The 18,532-nt window shown below is 40.7% G+C and overlaps 1 protein-coding gene across 1 annotated transcript in view; it reads right to left on the bottom strand.

The window, feature by feature from the left end:
* Positions 1-17,971, bottom strand: part of PLD5 (phospholipase D family member 5) — a 179,826-nt gene extending 161,855 nt beyond the window's left edge. Inside the window, exons 1-2 of the mRNA XM_063328929.1 lie at positions 17,873-17,971; positions 16,933-17,118 (exon numbers count right to left, since the gene is read on the bottom strand). Of these exons, the coding sequence (XP_063184999.1) occupies positions 16,933-17,118 (186 nt within the window). The 5' untranslated portion in view covers positions 17,873-17,971. The remainder of the gene's footprint in view (positions 1-16,932; positions 17,119-17,872) is intronic.
* Positions 17,972-18,532: the final 561 nt, after the last annotated feature.

Here is an 18,532-nt window from a genome sequence, read left to right as displayed (position 1 = left end):
TGTCCCACAACATGCTTCCTGATTATCTGAAATATCCACACCAACTCCAGCTTCCCATATCAAGTGAAACTGTTCATGAAACACCATGGAAAGGAAAGAATTTCATCTGGAAGACAGTGCTGTCACTCAAAAGACAAATGGAGACTAGTCATAGCATGCAATGGGTTAGTCACATGGAAAAAATTATGATTGAAGTGACTGCATTGTTCTCCCTATATGCTTCATGTAGTATAACAAGCTTACAGATTATATGGTAGCCAATAACTAAGAAAAAACATTATTTCATTTCTGTAGTCTTGGTTTAGAATCCTCAGGAAGGTATTACACTTTTAATGCAGTTTTTCTTTGCAAAGAGGTATGAAAGCTGTTTGTATCTTTACATAAATCAATGGCAATTTACCTGACATAAAAGACTGCAGAAAGAAACTAAAACCCCTGCATCTCACAATAAGTATATTTGAACAAATCAGGTGAGACCATTACATATGAAAAATCAACATTAAAAAAAAATAAATTGTATTTTACCTCTGTTTTCAGGTGACATCCACACACATATAGGAGTGGGCTTTTTTGGGCTGAAAAAACCTCACCTCAGAAGTATTTCTGCAGGCATCATTTGCAAAGGCTTATGTCAAAAGCATTAGCTAGCCATCCAGAAATTATTTATGTGCCTTCTCTGCAGATAGCAAACATTTTAAAAAAAAAAAAAACAAGCAAGCTGAACTCAGCATTATTTGTGTCTAGTCATATACAGTTAATTGCAAATAAGTAAAAAATTTAAACTATAAAAAATACCAAAGAACTTGTCGGCTGCATTGAGACTTTGATAAAATTAACTCAAGATACTTCCAGCTTTTGGAAAGAAAGAGTGGCTCCTATTCAGTCTAAATACTTCATATTTATACATGAAGTATACCACCACTTTTTGGTGGTCTGTGTAGCTTCCACATTACTATGTAACAGAAGCTAGTTAAATGAGCCAATGACTCCACATGTCCCAGGCAGACAACGGAGTCTGTCATTCAAATATACATTCATTTATTACACTGCAAAGATATTACACTGCAGAGATAAAAATCTCTGCATCATGTATGCTTTTAGAGCCCACTATTTCAAGGAGTCAAGCACAAAAGTTTCTTTTTCTGTTCTCATCTTGTTACAACATTTGGCCAGTTTGTGTGTAGACATTCCTGATGGAGCTTCATTTCAGTCAGAGCCTTCAGGTGAAATCCCTGAGTATACCAAAGTGCGTATACTAAAAGAACAGCCAAAACCAAACAGCAACAAAAAAATCCAAACAAAACCCCCACCTCTCTCTTTTCTAATTACTAACACAAAAATACTAAGCTAATACAGAATCTATAACTCAAACCCACTGCATGGAAAAATATGGAAAATAAATTCTGGCCCTATCATTTTGCAGGGCAGGTCTTTTCCTCTGATGTGGCTATCCATTCCAAAGTCTGAGTTGAACAATCCTCATGTTTTCACCTCCAGAGCCCTAAAAGAGCTTCTTTCTACCATCATCCTACTACAAGCAAGTTCTCTGGACCTTTCAGAAATCTTCAAGCCTATAGTTTCCTTCAAGCTTCCCAGTTCCTCTCCTTCTCTGTTTGTCCCACCTCCACCCTAAAAGCTTCTCCAGGCATCATGGCTCATCAGTTGCTCTTAAGAATCACTCTTCCCCCTGTTCCTGCAAAGCACAGCAGCCAGGACAAGTGAAGACAAGACAACAACCTTCCTTTCTGCAACCAAGCCTTTTTGGTTTTTTTTTAACCAAAAATGGAAAAAACAATGCAATGCATGGTAAACATGCAATAAATACAACTAAACAAACCCATCAGTCACAGTCTCAATCTCAACAGTTAAAAGCATAAACATCTATAGACATGTAATTAAAGTTAATTAAGTAGAGCTTAAACAAGCTATGATAAATCCAATGTAACTCACAGAAGAGAGGCCACTACCAGAGTTATGTTGTTTTCAGATTACATCATGATGATGTCTCTAATTACACAGGCAATTATTATCTAGAATGGTATTTTGGGAAGGTGTTTCCATCCTGGTGGTAATAATCAAACGTCCATCAGTAGCTGGTTCCTCATCAAGCTACTCCACTCGAGTCAGAACTTCCACGCTCAGAGCCTGAAGAAATTAGCCAGATATACTATCAAAAATTAATGATGTCCAGAAATAAACTGAGAACATTTGATGCCGAACAGAATCATAAAGTGAATAAACAGAGCAACAAGTATTTGCAAACGTTCTTATAAAAAAAAATATGCTAGTCTTCTAAATACTGCAGAAACAAGCAATAAAAAAAAATAAAAAAATCACAAATAGCCGCTGGGGAGACACTTTTACCAAAAAAAAAAAAAGAAAGTCATAGAAAGCAACTGCTCAAATACAGTCAACCAGATTCATCCAAATAGGAGGAGATCTTACAGTCTTTCAAAAATACCATCCTCCCTTATTTAAGCAAGGTATTAAAAAAAACAAAACAACACAAACACAGCCCCTACTACAAGAGAGACCTGGACGTGCTGGAATGTGTCCAGAGAAGGGCCACGAGGATGATCAGAGGGCTGGAGCACCTCTCCTATGAGGACAGACTGAGGGAGTTGGGGTTGTTCAGTCTGGAGAAAAGAAGGCTCTGAGGAGACCTTATAGTGGCCTACCAGTATCTTAAGGGGGCCTACAAGAAAGCTGATGGGGGACTTTTTAGGATGTCAGGTAATGGTAGGACTAGAGGGAATGGATCAAAACTAGAGATAGGTCAATTCAGACTGGACGTTAGGAAGAAGTTCTTCACCATGAGGGTGGCGAGACACTGGCACAGGTTGCCCAGAGAGGTGGTGGAAGCCCCATCCCTGGAAGTTTTGAAGGCCAGGCTGGACGGGGCTCTGAGCAACCTGATCTAGCGGGAGATGTCCCTGCCCATGGCAGGGGGGTTGGAACTAGATGATCTTTAAGGTCCCTTCCAACCCTAACAATTCTATGATTATATGAACATACAGTGGTAACCTGAGAGCTAAAACATACACAAGTTTCAAATACTTCATGTACTTCTTATGTACTATGGCCTGTAAATCAGAAAGTATTACATAAACAGTGGTGCTCCTATAATAAACAAGCATTTCTACATCTGCTGCAAATTTCTCCCTAGATCAGAGAAAACCCTATTTACTATCTGCACAAACTACCTTCAAAAGTTGCACTCTCTCAGTTGTCTGAAAAACAAAAATAAGAATGCAATCCCTGGGAAAACAGATTCCATGATACTGAGAAACAGTTTTCACATCCCTTTCAAGGCACAACATCACAGTTGCTTATATTTCTCCGCACTGAAAACATCCGAGCTCTCATTTAAATACATAGAGAGAAGATTCTGAAAGAACACGCTGTTGGCTGATAAAGTCACACTGGTGGCAAAAACTTTTCCTGTTCTTAGTCTAATCATTGCCTTTTATATTACTAGATCTATAGACTGCACTTGCAAGGCTGTTCCCCAACTCAAACTGTCACACAACTCAGAAACCTTCCATTTTCATTGTAATTTCAAGGTTTTCAAAGGTGCATACTCAGGATTTATAGAATCATAGATTCATAGAACGGTTCAGGTTGGAAGGGACCTTAAAGATCACCTAGTTCCAACCCCCCCTGCCCTGGGCAGGGACACCTCCCACTAGACCAGGTTGCTCAAAGCCCCATCCAGCCTGGCCTTGAACACTTCCAGGGATGGGGCATCCACAGCTTCCCTGGGCAACCTGTTCCAGTGCCTCACCACCCTCACAGGAAAGAATTTCTTCCTAATATCTAATCCATATCTACCTTCTTTCACTTTGAAACCAAAATTCAGAAAGTGTTACCCTGACAGTACAAATATTATGTATAAACCTTGTAAGAATTGTATTTTTGTAAATCCTACATGTATTTCACTCACCATATTTTCCCTGAGAGTTCCACATAAGGTGCATTGCAGAAGATGGCATGCAATACCAAAATTGGGCTGTGGATTTGTCAGACAGGTTCATGGGGCATGGCAGCATAGTGGAGACAAGGGAATAAAGAAAAATAATTTTAAAATTAAGTGAAATTTCACTTCATGAAAGAAGCTATGAGATTAAATTAGAGAAAAATTGAAAAAACAAAAGCCTTGGTTTGGATAGGTAAATCCCACCTTAGAGAAGAAAAAAGGGAAACAGCTGTGTAATACAGTAGCTTTTAAATATTGGATATGAAGCAACAGTTATCTAAAGCCAAACACTGTGTTTTGAACAGCTCCAGCACAGACAGACCAGGGGAACAAAGTGCACAAACTGAAGAAAAAATATTTTTTTTAATTTCCAGCAGTCTAAGGTTTCAGCTGTCATATGGCTGCAGAAACAAATTGATTTAGGCTGACGTGCATTACGACCATATACCACACAGACAGAGAATACAGCCTGGCACACTCCAGCTTTCCGCAGCAGGAGTTTGATGCAACTAAGCCATGACAACAAAGCTCAGAGAGAACAATACTGCTTAAAATAGGATAAAATAACACAGAATGGGTTAGGTGCTATCTGCCTGCCACATGCCCAATAGGGAATTGAAACAAAAGTCTGCAGGGACAACAGCTCACGTTGACAAAGGAAATTGCTTTGTTCAAAAAGTGACTTTGTTTCATGCTAGACCCAAAGGAATTGTTGTTATTCAAACAATAAATCATGCTCAGTTCTAAGGGCCTGAAACAGCATTTGGTGTATCGATACTTTTTGATGCTCACGGCAACCCAAATAAGCACCAATCAGTCTTCAGCATCACAGATTTAATGTAAGTCATATTCTACAAACAAATCACTCCAAAAATAGTTTCAAATTGCAAATAATTTCAAAATTGTTGGGCTTTCATTCATCGGTGTTCTTTTTCATTTCTTGTTTTTAGCCATTCATTTTCAAGTTGTGTTTCCTCAGAACCATCCCATCAGCTGTGTGGCTATCTAATCTTTATTTATGTAACAGGACTTACTCAAAAGATGCATCTTCTCAGGGATCTAAACATCACAAATCCAATAGAGGCAGCTTGAATATACATCATTCCGTATTGTTTTAAGCAGTAAGCTTTACTTACATACAGGACTGACTGTATGCATGACTCCAAATGATCTTTTATCTAGCAAATAGCAAAAATTGACTCTTCACAAAACATACTGGTTTTCAATGAAAAGATAGCACAGAGAAATAACACAGTTTAGCAAACACTTCAAACTGTGACTGAAGCCACGTCTAAATGACATGAAGGATGGGCTCGCCATCCTACCAGAATTTGCATTATGAATCCTGTTGAAAACTTAGGGAAAACACTTTTCCACGAGACATCAAAGACCACAAAGATCAGTAGATAGCAAACATTCAATATTAGAGTTTAAAGGACCAAACACACTGCTGCAGGCCATAAGACAATTCTTTAATAAGCAGAAAGAAGTTATTGAATGTACTGATTTAGGGGAAGAAAGGAAAAAGTGTGATCGTTACCTCAGCCAACCCATTGGATTGAAACCTTTGAACTACTTTATTCCAGAAGGTAACAGTGAATGCACAGCACAGGGTTACAAATGCACATCAACTTCTGTTTATAAAGACAGAAAATCCCCACCCATCATACCGCATAGGCTCTTAGAGCTGTTCAGGTCCTAGAGCAAACTGAGAGAGCTTTAGCCCTAACTTAGTCCATTCCACTCATCTTTCCAGTCTAATTTATGCTGGCTATTTTATCACTATCCATGAAGAGGCTAAACAGGCCAGCTTCTGTCAGCAGCTGCCAAAAAGCCACAGGAAAGATGCTGTTTCAGAATTTCTCTAATCTAATTTCAGAAGTTCTGTAATCACTTGGGTGTTTTCTTAGTGTTCCAGAAACACAAACCTTTCTAGATGCTTATGGGTCCTCCCCAGTAAAGAGCTATGGGGAAACAGCAGAACTTAACAAAAGTCTCCATCTTTATTGTAGCCTCCAGTCACATCCATGCATGTTGTTCTATTTGCTCACTTGATTCATTTTCCACAAGAGGCAACAGGTTTTTGGTTTTGGGGTTGTTTTTTTTTTTTCCCCCAATGATTATCATTAAAGTAGGTGCACGTTTCCTGTTAAATGAACACAAAACATGAAAACAGATGATGCCTGCTATCATAAAACTGAGATCATATTCTGGTTTAGGTTTGATTATTATTTTTTTTAGCATGATAGGCATTTTTTTCACCTACACTTTCTAGTGAGGAACAGAAGTATTCTAATTGGGAGCAAAGAAATAATTTCACAGGTAGCTTTGTCTTTCTGAGTTTTCATTAGGTATCTATTCATTAGTCCTGGTAGATAATTGAAGTTTCACATGCACCTGTTTGACTTCCTTCCTTCCATATTCTTCATTCTGAAACAACTGGATCTATAAAATTTTTTGCATGCTTACATAGACCTTACAGTCTCTTACATCCCATCTGTTATATTAGGATGCCTTCTGTCCTTTTCATAGCCTGTCAAGGTCATGAGACCCCACCTGTAGTACTACACCCAGCTCTGGGGACCCCAGCATAAGAAGGACATGGACCTGTTGGAGTGGGTCCAGAAGAGGGCCATGAAGATGATCAGAGGGCTGGAGCACCTCTCCTGTGAAGACAGGCTGAGAGAGTTGGGGTTGTTCAGCCTGGAGAAGACAAGGCTCCAGGGAGACCTTATAACAGCCTTCCAAGGGGGCCTATAGGAAAGATGGGGAGGGACTCTTTATCAAGGACTGTAGCGATAGGATGAGGGGTAACGGTTTTAAACTGAAAGAGGGTAGGTTTAGGTCAGTTAATAGGAAGAAATTTTTTGCCCTGAGGGTGGTGAGACACTGGGGCAGGTTGCCCAGAGAAGCTGTGCATGCCCCGTCCCTGGAGGTGTTCAAGGCCAGGCTGGATGGGGCTTTGAGCAACCTGGGCCAGTGGGAGGTGTCCCTGCCCATGGCAGGGGGGTTGGAACTAGATGATCTTTAAGGTCCCTTCCAACACGAACCATTCTATGATTTATGACTTTACCCTATGCTAATTGCAAAGTGTTCTCAAATAATGTATCCAGCAACTAGCCTGACAATCCAGAGACTTCAAGCTCAAGAAAAGGTGAGGATTCTGAGACAGATATTTCCTCTAACTGCTTAGCGTGATATATTGAACTTGCGTTTTGACGCAAACCCGTGACAGCTGAGCTGATCCAGTTTTCTCTCAAGGAGCTCATATCCATAGTGGTGAGGTCAATGGAGACTTTACCATGACTTTGGAACAAGATCAAAAAAAAGTGATTAAACTGCACTTTCACCTTTATCACCATTCCCATCAATAAGTAAGTAGCCTCAGTTGAGGTAATGCCTGATGTTTGTTCAGTACACATAATGCATATTCCCTCATCAAAAAACTCATGCCTAGAAAGGATCAATCATGGAACTTCATGGGCAGCAACACAATTTCTGTAACATGAAACGCACTAGTGAGACACGACATGTTTACTGCAGCTGGAAGTGCTACAGACATTACTAACTTTCACTCATTCATATGTTTCAAAACAAATACACATCTGCTCATTATGACAGGCTTTTTACAATATATTCTAGCTTTTAGAGAATCAAGTTAGAGTGTAACTTCAAGAAAATATGCCTTTAGTGCAATAACAATAAGATCACGAAAGTTATACTGGTCACAACCACTATCTCAGCACTGCTCCACATTTGATTCTGCTCCAAACACTTTAAAATGCCTTGGGGAAATCCAGCCTATTTAATGTACCAGAATGGCAGGAATTATCTGAATCACTATTTGTTTTATTAGCAGCAATTTTCAAAAGCATTTACTTTTTTATTCCATTAAACATTTCATTACAACTGTAAATAGTGAAATACAAATAGCAACAAAAATTAGAATATAATGATTATTATTTACAAGCTGCAATAACTATATAACTTATAAAACAAGCTGATGATTATGTTGACATCACGCAGTCAGAAATAGAACTAAGTTTTTTTAAATTCTTGATTTTAATAAGAAAAATTAATAAAATGCACAACAGTATTCACTTACAATTATTGCACATAGAGAAGAGGGCTTACAGGTTGTGCAAAGTAGAAAAAATAGGTGAACTTGTCTCTGTCTTCAAGAGAGCAAGACAATGAAGTATTGCTAAAAATGTCACTCATATTTCTCTGTCCAGGGCTAGATATTATCTACACAGTTAAACTACACAGTGCATTGATCAAAACAAAAGAAGCCAAATCCCTATAAAAATACCCAAATCCTATGTTATATTTGGAAAACCATTATAAAAGTAAAAGAATTCTGAGAAGCAAACCTCAAAAAAAAAAATTAAAAAATCAGACTAGGTCTTGATGGATAAACATCCAGAACGAGCTAGGAATAAGTCTGTGATCTAATAAAAATTAATTTCCGATTAAATTAATTCACTTCACTGGCACCAATGCGTCATTCTCATCCTCCTCCTGAACTTCCAAGGTTCTCCTAACTCCCCTCACATATTTCTTTACTCTTAGCTGAGCAGCCCTTCTGCCCATTAAAGCACAGTAGATAGATCACAAGAAGCCCGGTATTTAAGTCACTTTGAGGGAACATTAGACTAACTTGCTTCCTTTATAACACTAAAGACCAGTGAAGACGGAAGCACCTCAATTCTCAATAAATGGCTCAACTGCATCCTCACCAGATAAGATAACTCTTCGGTATGCATTCACTTCATTGTTCCCCCATTCTGGAAACCTCAGCATACAGGTCATAAGCAAGCATCAGCACAGGCCCCCAGTTTGGCTGATTAGGGGATATGGATCCCAGCAGTTACCATTGCCTAATCTAGATATACCCCCAAATAATCCACTCCAGTTCCCAAGAATCGTGAAGGACAGATTGCAAGCAACTTGATTGCGCACTCAGACTACACAATGTTACAGACACTAGAGGAGTGTCACTGCACTGTGAAATTAGTATCATACTTTTTCACTCTAACAGTTGGCATCCAAATCGCATTTTAAGAAACCTCTTTTCAGATTTTGAAACATGATAGAGGGAATATTCAGTTTAAGAGGATATATGGACCTTCCAAGACATTAGCAGTGCACCTGGTGGTTTTTTCCTATCAGTAGTGAAACTAAATAAAAGGCTTGGGAATCAGACCTTAAATAATGTTATAGAGCAAGGCAAGAGGTAGGCAGTCAAAAGTATGTCCCTCAGAAAAGGGCTTCACCAGGGGAGACAGATCTAGGGAGTCAATTGCCAGCACAGGACTTTCTTTTTTAGGAATGATTAAGAGTATACAGCTTCCCATCCTGAATGACAATGAAGTGGGGTTTATTAATCATTCGCATGAGTTGGTCTGTTGTTTCCATCTTTGGATAGTCTGGTAAAGAAACGTTCACTGCAGTATTTTAGCATTCCTTGTTCTGGAATGGAAGAAGGCCTAAACTAAACATACCTTCAGCCACAGAGGCTAGCTTCTTTGGACATTCTTTACAGACAGAGAAGTAATTGCGTTTGTAAGGAGATATTCATTAAGGATAATTTTCCTAGTGTTTTAAGTACTCCTGTGATCTTTAAAACTGTTACTGTCAGCGTTCTGCTACAAGACCAAATCACTTCAGAGTATTCATTTTTGTAACAGACAAGGAGATTAAGTTGCAAGTTTCAGAAGCTGCTATTTCAAAACCCTTAAACAAGGATGGTCAACAATGATAGAAAGAAAGCATGACAGCAAGAAAAAACTAATTTGGATTTTCCTTAATGCTGGTAGCATTAGGAAAGGCATAACAGTGGAAACCACTTTTCCCATATCTTCACTGAAGCTAGCATCTGGAACAAACATAGCCTAAGATTTAGGTGTTTTTGTTCAGAAACTAGAAAACTTCTTTTCTAAAAAGTCTTGAATGGGTTGAATTAAATTTATACATGCACATATAAGTCAATTTTAAGTGCAATTCTGAAACTTCACGTTGTTTTGTTTTCTCACGCAACAATATGAAGCCAGACACTATAAATTAAGTCTGTTACAGTGACTATGCCTCTCAAATGTTTTAATTCTAGCTTCAGAGATTTGGATTTTCAAAGTGACCGATGTTGAAATCACCAGAACTGACGCACTAGATTAATGCAATGTTGAAAGTTTTTCTCATCTGTCACAGAAAGAAGAGTAGCTTCTAAGACTAGTCTATTTGGTTTACACAGCTAGGGTTTTGGGGAAGGCGGTAGCCATAAACGTGGCCTCTGTAAGACCAGGGGCTGCCCCCATGTTGGACACAGCAATTCCCAGCTAGCTCCACTGCTTGACAAAGCTGGGCCCATCAACAACACTGGTGTTGCCTCTGTTGATAACATATATAAGAAACGGTAGAAAATGCTGCGCAACAGCTATGCGAGATGAGCAAGAAAAATATGAGATAAACAGCCCTGAAGACACCAAGGTCAGTGAAGACGGGGAAGGAAGTGTTCCAGGTGCCAGAGCAGAGATTTCCCCTGCCACCCACAAAGACCATGATGAAGTAGGCTGTTCCCCTGCAGCCCATGAAGGACCACACCAGAGCACGTGAATGTGCCCTGAAGGAAGTTGCAGCCTGTGGAAAGCTCACGCAGGAACAGGCTCTGGCAGGAGCTGCAGCTTGTGGAAAGGAGCCCGCACAGGAGCGGATTTTCTGGTAGGAACTGCAGCCCATGTGGGACCCATGCTAAGGCAGTCAATTCTTGAAGGACTGTACCCCATATGAAAGGAAGTTTTCTTGAAGAGCTGCAGCCTGTATGGAGGACCCACATTGGACCAGTTTGACAAGGACTGTATCCCATGGGAGGGACCTCACACCACAGCAGGGAAACAGTGTGAGGAGGAAGGAGTGGCAGAAACAAAGTGTTATGAACTGACTGCAATCTCCCATTTCCCAATACCCTGTGCCACTCAGGGGACTGGGGGAAAGGAGGCAGAAAAGTCAGGAATGAAGGAATGAAGTTAAGCCTGGAAAGAAGGGAGGAAATTGGTTTTAGTTTTGTCCTTGTTTCTCACTATCCTACCATATTTTTAATTGGCAATAAATGGAATTAATTTTCCCCAAGTTGAGTCTGTTTTGCTTGTGACTGTAATTGGCAAGTGATCTCCTTGTCTTTATCTCAAGATACAAGATGTTTATCTCATTTTCTCCCCCTGTCCTGTTGAGGAGGGGGAGAGAGAGCGAGTGGTGCAGTGGGCAGCTGGTAGACAACCCAGGTCAACCCACCACAACTAGAAAGAGAAAAAGGAACCATTAGGTATCATGTTTTCACTGCTTTGTAATACAAAATTACTTTTATGTGTGGTAACTACTGAAATAAGTTATTCTTTCCCCTCCAAATTTCAATAGGGATTTCAAACTCCCCATACTATTTTTGAAAGAAACTGTTTTACATTTTCTGCCCTAAAATGTTTTTCAGTACTTTCCAGTACTTTCAATTATTTTGGTCCCCTTTTTCCACTTCTCAGAACATTTATTTTCTCTAATTATGTTTGACTACCAAACATTACAAGAGAAAGACACCTTCAAGGAAAGCAGCATTTCAACAGAAGAATAGCTCCACACAGTCTGTCAGCAGTGAAGCGAACTGCATGCTACAACTTCAGCAAGAACCTCAACACATGCTAGTACCACTGTCACAGGCAGGCAATTCCAAATGTCTGTCTTCTGTTGAGAAAAAGCCGAAGTCCCACTACTTAATGGAGTTTGTTCCCTTGATTCTAATGATGAAATCTAAATACAGATATCTATCTCCAGGATGACATAGACATTTGGAATTATAATTTGCAACCATGCCATCAGAAAGCTCCAAATGCTGGAAACCAACTCTTTAGAGCCCTCCAAGTTGTCACCACTTATATACCTTTGTACATGGTGCACTCCACTCTTCTTCGTATCCAACGTTATTTCAAATGACAAATTATTTATACCTGCTTAATGCAAAGACTCTGTCAATTCATTTAACTCAAAAAAGCCATGTGTTTGCATTTACTGCAAGATGGGGGCTGCTTTGGGAACGTGTGTAATGATTTTTTGAATTCTGCTTTAGATCCTTTTATTAGTCTCCCATACGTTAAAAGTTGTTGGCTCTGTCCAGCAGCTGATTTGGCTTGTCCAAGTTCCACTCCTGTTACTTCCTTTACATCAAGCTATGTTCACCTTCTTTGTTTATGTGTTACAGGTTATAGCTATGCATATTGTGTCTTCCGCCATCCTTAGGATGTTAAATTCTGAAGCCTATAAATCTGCCCTCTGACTTTTAACACTTGTGCTAATCTACATGCAACAGCAGAAATGCAATTTTAAACTCCAACAATGTTTTTGTTAAGAATTGCCTGTATTAAAAGAAAAAAGGGAGAGAGAGTAAAAAAAAAGGCTACCTAAGAGAATTACTAGATTTGAATAATAAAAATTAACTGGCAGAATTGGATTTGGGATTTCGACTTTTATAAAGATGTTATCACAGGTGAATTAAAGTTATATTTTATTTCTGATTTGGTCATGAGTCTCTGAGAAGTGCCACAGCCATGCTTGTCGGGCAGCATTGTAAATTGCCTTAGGCCTAATATTTGCATGTTAGATATCTGCCTCTGTTGCCACGCGACACTGCCCTCCCTCTGCCTCACAGCCTCTTTTCTCTCTGGGTAGCAATGCTGCCAAAGGGACAGCGGCATGCTGATCAACTGCGTAACATCAACTGGTCAAGTCAACTCTCCTAACAGTGAGAGTGCTTAGAATCTGAAAATCCCAACGTTGCCTTTGCTACTGATCAGAACTTCAGTAAAAACAAGCAGTGATCCAAGAATTATGGATAATTTCTCCTAATTACAATAATACTAAAGGTAACAGACTGAGGATCTCCGGGAAATAAAACTGTTCTGCTACCAGGTCTCCCAAAAAGTTATAGTCTGGAAGAAGAATATTAATTATATTAAAATATTGTAAAAATTATCAAATTTAAAAGTTATTAGAGAAAGAATACTGCTACATCTTTGAGAAGGAATACCTGTATTTGTCACAAAAAAGAATATATGCTTGAACCATTATCTATCGTAGCTTAAAAAGAAATCTGTTCTGCTTTTGTGTTAAGTTTTGGTTATTGAAAATTAAGTTCTCTAGAATTCTTTGCTAAGGTACTAGGAAAGCAGCTATACAGTACTTGTCATTATTGAAGGATACACAGACATGATGGAGAGCCGCTGTTAATTAAAACAGACATAGGTAACTACCACCAGCTAAAGGCTATCAGGTTAGCTACTCTTTCTCCCCACCCCTACCCTCCTCCTCCTTTTTCTCTTAGCCAATTCACATTTCATTAAAAAAGGTAACACCAGGCAAAGACAAACAAACAAAAAACCACTATGCAAAGGAGACTTTAAGAATATTTCACACAACAGTTTTTACCCCAGTACCAGGCAAACACAAAAAAGTACAAGGAACCAGCTGAAGCAGATACATAGAATCTGAACAATCTCAACTCTGCAGGAATTTCAGCCAAAGGTCTGCAACATCACTGTGGTCACGTCTGCAATGTCAGACTTCCTCACACCTCCAGTAAGTTTCTCCATTAAAAGCATGGCTCTGACAGATTAGCTATAGCACACGTACACTGAGGCCTCACTTCACCAAAAACTCCTCACTGGCCTCTCTTTAAACATGTTACAGCAGAGACATTTAACCTTAAATACAGCATATGAGTTCACAAAAGAAAACGGGTGAATTGCGTTCAGATCTTGTATGGTACAAATCGTATCACTGCCACTTGGAAAAAGATAACCCACATAAACAACTAGTCCATGAGGAGACACTATATTAAGATCCATTTGAAGAACAATCAATTAGCAAGACGCCAGCAATACATTCCAGGTTTTGATTTCCTCTATGGTGAAGTCATATTGTCAATAATTAAGTATTGAACAATTTAAAAGAAACTGTATCATGTTTGTGCATCTGAACTTGTTCTGTACTTCTAGAAGCGGTGTGGCAACAGTTGAATTTTGAAACTCTTCACCAGTCTTCAAATTGAGATCCATTTAAAAAAAAAACAAAACCAAACACAACAAAAACCAAAACCAAACACCACAACACCAAAACCCACAACTTTGTTACAGTTTTGAAATCTAGAAACAAACTCTTTGTGTATTTGATTTTTTTCCTAGAAACAATTTGATAAAAATTTACTTCAGAAGATGTTCTTTAGTCCCTCAAACTATATATGGATTCATAAGAAGTGTCACACATTAAGAAGTCATGCTACTCACTTTAACAAAAGTCAGTATAATATATCTACTGTGGTCTACAAGGATTTACTGGAAGCAGCATACAAAATATACTGGCCCAATTTTATCTCTATTAGAACTACACTGAAATCAATTTAAGAAATAATTTCAGTGAAACAAAATCCAACCCCCTCCACAAGGCCTAAAGAGTACATATAAAAATTGACTTACATTCACTATATACCCTTCTTCTACCTGTATCTGTCATTATGTAGCATCAAATTTATGACAACATACTTTCAAAATCAGTGCCACCATAAACGCTCACTTCTCATTTTTATTTTCTGTGTAGGTATCAAGTAACATGATTATCTCAGAGAGAGTTGCAATGAAATGTTATTCATGTCCTGCATCCACCTCATGAAGTTTGTATATCTTCATTATCCAATATTGGCCATAAGCTATCATATGTCAATATCTACAGTATTCAAATGATGCGTCTCAAATTAATTGGTTCGTCTTTTGGAGTGGAAGAGCGGAGTATAGGAAATAATTTCTTTGGCAAGAAAACACTCAAAACCCTCAAAGATTTATCTGAAAATAGAAAACAACCACCTTACTCCAGAACTCTATAATAGAGTCTAGAAATTAATACATATTGTATTTACATTCATTAAGGGGAGCTATGCAATGCCCTGTCTGTTACAACACTCATGAGTAATGCAATTACCTTAAATCATAAAAACTAAGTATTTTCAAATATATAATGCTGGCATATCTAATGTACTGCAGCATATTCACAATAAATATCAATGAAATAAATACTTCATGGCAAGCAAGAAATATCAATGTTCCAATTTTTTTCTTTACATTGTTCAAATAGGCTCTGGGAATAAAAATAACTGGATCAAATGAGAGGGAAACCCCCAGAATAACAGGCATTCATACCAAACTGATTAAAGAAAAAGCTTTTCACACCAGTGCTGCAGGGTTATTGAAGATTACTATTGTGACAAAATACTGGCTTCATCCAAAGAAAAAAAACCAAATCCAACCAACCCACACACAAAATAAAGGGTTTGCACTCGCGATCTTCAAACAAGTTAATGCCTATTGTCCTTGTCCATGCTAATATTGTGGCATGATTTAAAATACAGATATCTGAACATGCTAATATTCAGCTACCAGAACAGTACTTAGCTAGCAAACTGTTAATAGTTATTAACCCCCAACTAATAATCATTCAACAACACATATCAACATGTAAGCACATATCGCAAAAACCTGTTACAAAAGCCAGAGCTCAGATTTCTGTGCTTTCCATGTTTTAGCTGTACTGAGATAAGGCATTGACCGTTCTTCTTGATTCACAATGGGAGAATACTCTGCTTACAAGCTTACTACTGTGAAGCCTTGTTGGTAGTGTGGAGAATCACAAAAACATGTGTAAGAAGGCAGATAGAATTCAACACTTTTCTCAACATTTGAAATGTGATATTTCCAACAGTTCATCAGTTCTTGTCATTTCCCCGGAAGTGTAAACAACTCAAGTTTAAGATTTCACTAACAGGGATAACATTCTCTGCAGGTTAGTGGGAAGGGAGGGTAATACTCCATGAAATAGTTGTTAGAGGAGCTTTTTTCAGGTTTCATCTTTAAAGGACTCTACTATGCCATCTAGGATTTTCAAGAAATAAAGGTAATTTACCCTTGTAATGGGACCATTGCTATACAAAGAGACTTCAGGTGGCGGTACCACAATAAATATTTTCATGTGCATCTTGAAGTCAATGTGACTGTGATTGCAAATTACTCACTAACGTAAAGAATGGCAGACTGTTGCGTTATGCAAACCCATCCACATTTTTTTGCATCCCTGTAAATGCAGCTACTTTCCTGTTTTGATTGTACTGTACATTGTAACAATGGGTTTCACCTAATAAGCTATTCAGAAAACACTTACACAGTATGCAGGTCATCTTAACCCATTTCCTTGCTGTTATAGAAGTAACATGAAAAATGCTTTCAAACATCATCTGAGACAGGAATACTTAGAAGCACCTTAAATTTTCATTAAATATTCACTAGAGCTATCCACAGTATCAGTTCCTTTGTGGTCCCAAACACACTTAGTTAAGTCATATACTAGTGCTGCAGAAATAGACATCTTGAAGGAAACCTCCTCTACCTCACATAGATTGAATATTTTCAAAGTCCTGTGCATAAAGAAGAAGAAAAAGAAGGGGGGGGAAGAAATCACAGCTAGAATTTAAAAAAAACTATTTTCTTTTAGCAATTGTAGAACTACACTATAATCACCATGAGATAAATGCTCTAACCTCCATCTGCACCATCCCAATCTTTCTCCTCCCACATCAGTGCTGAATTTGCGGGAATAGAAGAATGAATAAGCCAAGAACATCAAAAAATATTTCCAGAGAGGAAGAGACTTGCATGTGGTTTGGGAACAGTACTGACATTGTATTTACCTCAGATTTTACCAGTCTGGGACCTCTAAGCAGCTCCTTTCTCTACTATTTGGGAAATGCCATGCCCAACCACTGGAGCAACACTTTTCTTCTGGGGTCCAAGCCAGTAGAGAGGTAGCCTAACAGAGTACCTAGACAGAGGTCTAGAAAGAAAAAGAAAAAGGGGGGGAAATAGAAGCTGGCTTACGTGCTCCAGTTTGTCTTTCCTCCTCAGCCAGACACTGGCACTGTAGTCCTGCTGCTTCACAGTGCTGTAGAAGTTCGCACCTACTCTGGTGAGGCTTGGGGAAGGCTCCCTGGGTCTGCTCTTCAGCCTCATCTGCTCGAAGCCCTCATGGGGGGATGAGGAGAGCCAGTCATGCCTGACTTCCATCTTGACATGACAAGGCAAAGTCCAAGGAAAAAAATCAGAAGAAATCAAGAAATTAAGAGGCACTAGACGAAGAGGGTCCAAAAAAGAAGAGGATTGGGGAAGAAGAAAGAGAAGGAAAGCAAAAACACCCCCCCAAAAAAAAAGAAAATGGGGAAGAGAGGGGGAGAAAAGGAGAGATAACAAGGTAGGAGGGGTGGAGGGAGAAGGAAAGGCTGCAGGTACGAGAGAAGAGCGGACTGAGAGAGATGAAAGGGCACTCGGGAAAGAAGATGCTCCAAGATGCCGCTGCTTGTTGCCCTCGCCGTCAGCAAGCTGCAGTCCAGGACCGGCGCAGCGGGAAGCGGCTGCTGGTGGCTGTGCCCGGGACGGAGACGAGGGGAGGCGCGGCCCCGCGCAGACAGAGGCCGGGCGGGGCTGCTGCCTCCAGCCCGCCTGCAGGTTGGCGCAGTGGAGGGGCCGCCGCCCGCCCGGGGATGGAGCCAGCTCCTCCCCCGCCTCCCCCTACCCGGCAGCCACCTTCGGGGAAGCTGAAAGCAGCACGCGAGAGCCCCGCTTTCGCCTCTAGGAAAGCGGCTACCGCCTCCTCCTGCCTCCCCTCCTTCTTGGGGCGGGGGTAGGAGGCTGCCCTCGCCCGCGGGGAAGTTCATTCCTTCCCTCTCCCCCCGTCCCGGCGGGCACGGACTCGCTCCCCCGGACCCCGCTGCGGGGTTCGGCGGCCGGCTGCCACTCCCTCTCCTGGCAGCCTTTGTCCGACCTGCTCAGCCCGCGGCTCCTGGGGCGCCGCCTCCTCGCCCTGCCCAGCACAGCCCGGGGCGGGCTGCGCCCCTCGCCGCCGCCGGGGCCCCGCCGCGCTGTGAGGGGCTGCGGGTGTTGGGGACACCGCCCCGGCCTCCCTCCGCAGCACCTCTCCGTCCCCGCGTCGTCTCCCTCCCTGGGCAGGGGCTGGCTCCCGGTGCTCTGAAGCGTAACCTGGCCGAGCTGCCGGTCCTTTCCCCGGGGCAGGCAGGAGCGCACCTCACCTGTCCGAGAGGCGAAAGCCTCGGCACGGCCCGCCGGAGCCGGGCACAGAGCGGGCAGGAGCCCCGGGCCCGGCTGCGCGTCCAGGTCCTGCCTGGAAGCCCGCACCCCCCGCAGCATCTCAGACAGCGCCAGACGTCAGACATCAAATCGCTTGCATGGTCCCGGCTAGACAATATCGCTGGAATGCCCACACCCCTAGATACCTGACACCCTAGTACTTGCCTCATCAAATAAAAGACCTTTTGGGGTGGCTTCTACAGTCCACTGCCATCTCTTTATTAGAAGTTGGTATGTGTTGCTATTTAGCTCAAACTTGCTTCAGCAGAAAAAAGGATTTTCCTTTTTCGCACTATGAAAAGCCACCTCGCTAATTGCCCACACACTATGCAAAGCT

This window comes from Chroicocephalus ridibundus, chromosome 3, assembly GCF_963924245.1.
Source record: "Chroicocephalus ridibundus chromosome 3, bChrRid1.1, whole genome shotgun sequence".
Classification (NCBI taxonomy): Eukaryota; Metazoa; Chordata; class Aves; order Charadriiformes; family Laridae; genus Chroicocephalus; species Chroicocephalus ridibundus.
This window is presented reverse-complemented; position numbering and strand designations above follow the sequence as displayed.